Raw genomic sequence first — 6,667 nt, forward strand, 5'->3', positions numbered from 1 at the left:
AGGTAGGGAGCTCCAGAGACACCAGGGTGAGCAGGCTATTTGTTTATTTGTGTGTGCATTCTATGTTTATCAAATAAAAGCATTGAGTTTTGCTCACTAACGTCCCAGTAAACTGTGTTAGGAGTCATTTAGGAGGGAAATATTCCTCTGATTCTTTTATTTTTAGCTTAAGTCTGAAGTTTAAAGTCTCCTTACAGTTAAATATTGTCATTTTAAGAGTATGATCTATGATATTTAGTGAGTGATGAACAACTATCACACTCATTTTTCCTCAGTGCTTTGATGTTATTTATAAACCACAGGGAAATTTACCCTGAAAGACCACAAAAGTACACATTTTACTTCTTAAAAATGCAAATGTAGCAGCTGTATATTCTTACTTGCCATTTGCATAAACTGTATATGAGAACTGGACTGAGTGACCACGCCCCCCTGGAGTTCCAAACAGGAAGTACCCGTTGGCTCCAAGAACCCAAAATCCCATAGTCTTCAATTGGGAAAAAACTAAAGCTAATACTCAGTTATATTTGTCAGAGTATTCATTCTACCTTTTTAAAATTGTTCCTCCCAGTCCTATTTTTTTTATATTTATTTTTTCTGTAGTGACATTTTTTCATGTTATAAACTGGCCAATCAGAAGCTTCAATAAAAGTACGTGGTGCCTGCTTTTCACCTACATTTAAGACTTGAAATGTTTGATTGACAGATTCTGTTTTTAAGGTTGCCGTAGAAACAAAAACTCAAGCCAACTTGGACCAACTGAATTTACGATTTCATTTGAGTTGGAAGCCGTCTGTTTTCTATGGGTGATGTCACACGCACTCGGTCCAGTTCTTATGTACAGTCAATGGCACAAACTAAACCAGTTTCACTATTTTAATTATTTTTCCAATCGATGCGAATGTTTTGTGTGGGAGTGTCTCACTTTCCTCCAAATTATTCTGCTATGGTTTCCGTGTCAAATACTCAGCAATTTGGATTTGTTTTGTAAATTATCACACTATAGTATTGTGTGGGTTGTTCTGCATATTCAGATTCATATTCCTTGTAATCATAATTCATAGGTACATTTACTGTTTTTTATTCTTTTGTTTTCAAAAATAATTTCATTAATAAAGTTTTATTTAAAAAAATTATATGAATTAAAAAACAAAAAAGTGAAGCCTACCACTGTCAGATTGTTACAGTACTGTACATATATACTGTATGCCACCTCGAATAAAAAATAGAAATATCCTTAAGACATCATTTAATTTTTTTATTTTTATTTTTTACATTGTAATACCTAAAAATTCAAGTTAATCACTTGGATCTCCACAGAGGGAATGTTCTTACCACCGTTTTTAATTGATATAATAATATTCTGAAATTCTGTAAACACAACAAACAACACTCTAATTTAATTTGAACAAATGGATAATTATTCTCTCCACTTGTTTACTGATGATTTTTTCTAGTTTTACTTGGAAAGTATTTAAAGTTTTTCTTTACAGGGAAAAGTTCTTGTATATGGAGCATGGTTCACACACAGAAGCATCAATCTTAGTCAAAATGCTGTGTGAAGTGTGAACCTTGTGGAGTTGGTTTTCTATGAGCAACATTTTAGACATTTTTGTTAAAACTATGACTATTGTTTATTTATCCAGAAAACAAACAAGCTGTTCCAACTTTTGTATGATCCATAATCACTCCCTAGTACTAAAAGGTGATGTTTTTGTGTTCACTAAGAAGAAGAAAATGTGAGTGTAAAGTATATCAGCTCAAACACTGTGACTGATTTAACAACTGGCCACAATAATGATGTCTTACCCTTTCAAAATAAAACAGCATCCTGCATTTTGAAGCCTAAAACTGCTGTGCTACTTTGTATTTGTCTTCTGTGATTTGATCTGTCAATTCTTCACACATGCTCTTTTGAAATTATTAATATTTAGCAAAATTTGTTAGGATTTAAACAAAATTTTTTGCGATGGATGGAACTCATTTTTATTATTTTTTTTTGCACTGTGAGCTGATTTCTGATGTTTTTTCCCCACTATGATGTCCTCTTATTTTCCAGCTTTATATCATCTTTAATCAACTGGGCTTTGATGCTAATTTAAACAGAACGATTATGTTTTAGTCTAATCTCTACATTTTCATCTTACACTCTAACCTCCATGCATTCTTTGAAATGTTGTATCCCCAAACTATTTTCTTCTTTTTTTGGTGTAATTGTCCCTAATTTGCAGGACCTTCAGCAGGTGATGGTGTCAGGACCCAACCTCAATGAGACCAACATTGTGTCTGGAGGCTATGGAGGAACCGTAGAGGGCATCATTCCCACCAGCTCAGTCACAGGTAACAGTTATCAGTTGTCATGCACCCTTCTTATTACATGGTTTTTGCACCCTCAAGATAAATTAAGAACCTTGTTTTTTTATAGAAATCAGCTAATGTTGGTATGTTTGCTTAGCTTAGCCTTTAACTCTGTATTTTCTTTAATGGATTAACTATTAGATATGATGCTAATGCTCCAAAAGGGACATTTAAGATGCAATTGTTTATGAAAAGCTGTTTATACTTTGTCCTCATTGTCTTTTTTCAAGTACTGTACCTAAATATAGGCATTTTTTTAAAGAGAGAGTTTAAAGAGACAAATCCTTTTTTCTCTGGGATTTATCAGATACTAATGTATCTGCGTTTCACTCTCTTTCTCAGGCCCCGCTGTGCACTACAATCCTGACTTTCAAAAAAGGATCCCAGTTACAGGATTCGGTAGCTTAGACTTTACTGTAATTAATAATTAAAAGAAGATTTTTTTTTTCCAAAATATGATGAGAAATAATTAACTTTGAAGGGCAATTGGGGTATTTACAAATTAAGGTTCAAGAACTTTATGGAGATTCAAAGACATCTAAATTATTTTTCATTATGTTTTTTATCTAATTTTGGAAAAATGTTCTTCATTTCTATGGTGTTTTCTGAGCTTGCTGGGAGATTTTTGCCCTTTTATCATCTATTTCATCTCCTTTCCAGCACATACAGGCAGCTCAGTCTGTTTGAATCTTTACTGACATTCGGGGGCTTTTGTTGGTTTTTGAGGACTATTTCTTAGACAGTTGGCCTGGTTTGTGTACGATCGTCTACTTTTACTTGGACCAAAGCTTTCAGATTTTTCTAGCAGCTGCTAGTCAAAACTTTCTTAACATTTTTGTCCAACTTCTGCATTGAACACACATTTTTAGACTCTTTTCTCCTTTTTATTGTTTCTTCTTTGAATTCCCTCTAAACTGTGCCCTACTTACACTTCTTTTTTGTTACCTTTTATCTCTGCCTTTTCTCTCTACATCAAAGTTATCATTCAGTTTTATAGTTGGGTATAAATACTCGATAAAATTATTAGTTCTTGTGGATATGCCTTGATTTATATTTACAGTCCAGCCCAAAGTAATAAAGAGGAGGGCTGTACATGGAAAAAAATATTTTAACTTAACTTTTTCTTTATTATAATTTACCTTTTAATCATGTATTATACATACTCACTAAGGATTTTGAGCATTCATTGCTTCAGAAAAATAAGACGAGGATTTCTGTTTGATGAATTGTCATATTTCTAAACCAATTGCTACTTGTTGGGTTTTTTAACTCTGTGTTTCTTGCCTTTACCTATTTATTATTAGGCTCCAACATGCACCACAGCAGCAGCAGTTCATCCATGGCAGCAGAACAAACCACGCGCGGTGTGGCTGTGGAAAAACTTGAATACATGAAGAAATGGGGTTTCAACACCTACAAGGTAAATAAGACAGCTAAACTTCCTTTAAGGTCGTCAGATGTTCATGTAGTGAGTTTGTTTTAGTGATCCTCTCTCTGCTTTCCCCTCATTGCTCTAGTGTACAAAACAAATGATCTCTGAGCGCTTCGGTCGGGGTTCTCGAACCGTGGATCTGGAGATGGAGGCTCAAATTGAGGTGCTGAGAGACACGAAAAAGAAATATGAGAATGTGCTGCGACTGGCCCGAGCGCTGACCAACCACTTCTACAACATGGTGCAGACGCAGCACGCTCTGGGAGACACCTTCGCTGACCTCAGTCAAAAATCTCCAGAGCTGAGGGTGAGACCTCAGAAAATATTCTATCCAACATTTCTATAGATGTTCAGTGCAACCCTGACACATTTTTCCTTATATTATTATTTACAGGATGAATTTGGCTACAATGCAGAGACCCAAAAGTTGCTGTGCAAGAACGGGGAGACTCTGCTTGGAGCAATCAACTTCTTTGTGTCCAGCATCAACACATTAGTGAACAAGACGATGGAGGACACGCTGATGACCATCAAGATGTTTGAGAATGCAAGGTAATCATTTCCACTGAAGTTTGTTGAATAAAAAAAATCTGTCCCAACTTAAAGAAAATGATCAGTTTCAGAGCAGATTACTTTGCACATAAAAGCTGTGATGTTGGGTCTACTGCCCCCAAGTGGTGAAAAGATGAAATGCAGCAGAAATCAAGATAAAAGTTGTTAATTTATTAATAAATGTAAGTTAAAACTGTTATCTTAGAATAGAGAATATGGATGTCTATTACTTTCTGTGATTGTTTTTCAAGTTTTGCAAGAACATTTTTGTAAACAACATCCTAAATGTGAATATTTTGCTTAACTTTCCTTATTTTCTTCTGTTTCTGCTTTGTTTAAATAGACTTGAGTTTGACGCCTACCGCTCAGATCTAGACGAACTGAACATGGGTCCAAGGGATGCGGTTACTATGGCGCGTATCGAAGCTGCTCAGCAACAGTACCATGTTCACAGAGAGAAGTATGAACGCCTTCGCTCCGATGTGACCATCAAGCTCAAGTTTTTGGAAGAGAACAAGGTAAGTTTGTTAGTCAAGGTATGACATTTATGCCGTCGTATTTCCTTTGAAAAGCTTCCACGCTTGTGTCTTAGGTCAAAGTGATGCACAAGCAGCTCCTACTCTTCCATAACGCCATCTCGGCATACTTTGCTGGAAACCAGCAGCAGCTGGAGCAAACACTGAAGCAATTCAACATAAAGCTGAAGCCTCCAGGAGCTGAGAAGCCTTCCTGGTTAGAAGAGCAATGAGGGGCCCCGGCGGACCTCCTGCAGCGTCCTTCTGAGCTGCCTCCACCTGTTGAAACCCCCACCTCACAGAGGACCACTACTGAGGGAAGCGCACAGCGAAAGCGTGAGGATTGACACCAGAGTGTGGCTAGATGACTTTATCACAGGGTTTGATCAAAGGACTACACGAAAACCGAGTGGTCCGTTTTATGAACATTCAGTGGGCTTTTAGTGCCTCTTCCCCCCATCTTCCTTACTCCACTTTATCCTCTCTGTGTGCTTTGTTCCCAAATAAAAGCTTCAACTATCCCATCCCTCTGATTGACGTAACTGCCTTCCCTGTCGCAATGCTGTTTTTCTGTACAAAGCCTTGGGTTAGTCTTGTTTATGGCCATTATTGTACTCCTCAAGTGCTCTGACTTAGTTTCATCTCCACATCATCATATTTAAGAGTCTGGTGAAGAAAAAAAACACAACTAAACACTACTGACCTTCATCGGACTTCCAGTGTGCCTCCTTTATTTGTAAGCCAATATATCAAATGAAAGCTTGGACATTTCCATTTAAATGAATAACCTTAGCCCCAACACTTTACATAGAACTATTCTGACATTTCAGATCAATATCAGCTTTTCATCATTTGTATCCTACAATAACACAATTCTTGTGTTCTGATTTTCGCCTTTTCTTGTTGATTTTCTTTCTGTAAATGTGAGAAAATACTGTATGAACACTCTACAGCAGCCTTTAGCCTGAAAACTTCCATATATGCAACCATCACGTAAAAGACACTGCCACATCCTTTCAGAGTTGTTCTGGTTCAGCTCTTCACCGTCTGTTTTATTTGCCCAAAGAGAACCAGTTACAATTGTATGTTGTTTTTGTTTACTTGAGTAAATATCGCTATAGAATGTACCTTTTTAGATGGGTTTGTCAGTCCAGGTCTGCAAAGGTTTAACTGGATTCACTACATCTATATCAGAAGGTCATTATTTTTGCATTGTAATGTGTTTTTAGTTTGTTTGAAGCTCTTAGCATTTTATGCCCTTGACATATTTCAGTCCTCCAAAAGTAGAAAAAAAGGTTGTGTACTGCTAATGTTCATATTATAACCAAAAATCACATGTTTTGGTAAATTTGTTAAAATAGTAGCCAGTCATTGATGATTACTTTTATTGAAGGGGGTTATTTTAATCAAGAAATTGCTAATTAAAATTGGCCATAAATTGTTTTAAGTCAGTTAAAAAGGACTTTGTGGTGATTGATAGTTGTTTATCTTTCCAATGTCAAACTCTTTAAGTCAAATGAATATGAGCTGATGCACTTACTGACTGATCGTACAGTACATACAAGACAAATCAGTCAGTTCATCTAAAGGTTCATCCTCCAGCTGCTTGTCTCCTCTTTATTTGCATGGCAGGCAGCAATCTCCCGGTGCAGATATGTGTGCTAACATGGAAGGTCTTAGTTTGGCTAGCATGGACTGACACAATAGCAAGCTTACAGTTGGTTTTAAATTCACACAACTGGCTGAAGTCAAAGTTTTATTTTGGCACTGTTGGGAACAATAATGGCATGAATGTGTTTGGGTTGGCTTT

The 6,667-nt window shown here is 36.4% G+C and overlaps 1 protein-coding gene across 1 annotated transcript in view; it reads left to right on the plus strand.

The window, feature by feature from the left end:
• The window catches only part of arfip2b (ADP-ribosylation factor interacting protein 2b), a gene marked incomplete in the record, with an annotated part of 11,452 nt that extends 6,074 nt beyond the window's left edge, over positions 1-5,378 (plus strand). Inside the window, 8 exon segments of the mRNA XM_024266007.2 lie at positions 1-26; positions 2,232-2,340; positions 2,701-2,757; positions 3,663-3,778; positions 3,876-4,097; positions 4,185-4,342; positions 4,686-4,860; positions 4,935-5,378. Of these exon segments, the coding sequence (XP_024121775.1) occupies positions 1-26; positions 2,232-2,340; positions 2,701-2,757; positions 3,663-3,778; positions 3,876-4,097; positions 4,185-4,342; positions 4,686-4,860; positions 4,935-5,090 (1,019 nt within the window).
• Between the last annotated feature and the right edge of the window lie 1,289 nt (positions 5,379-6,667).

Source organism: Oryzias melastigma, linkage group LG14, assembly GCF_002922805.2.
Source record: "Oryzias melastigma strain HK-1 linkage group LG14, ASM292280v2, whole genome shotgun sequence".
In the NCBI taxonomy this organism is placed as follows: Eukaryota; Metazoa; Chordata; class Actinopteri; order Beloniformes; family Adrianichthyidae; genus Oryzias; species Oryzias melastigma.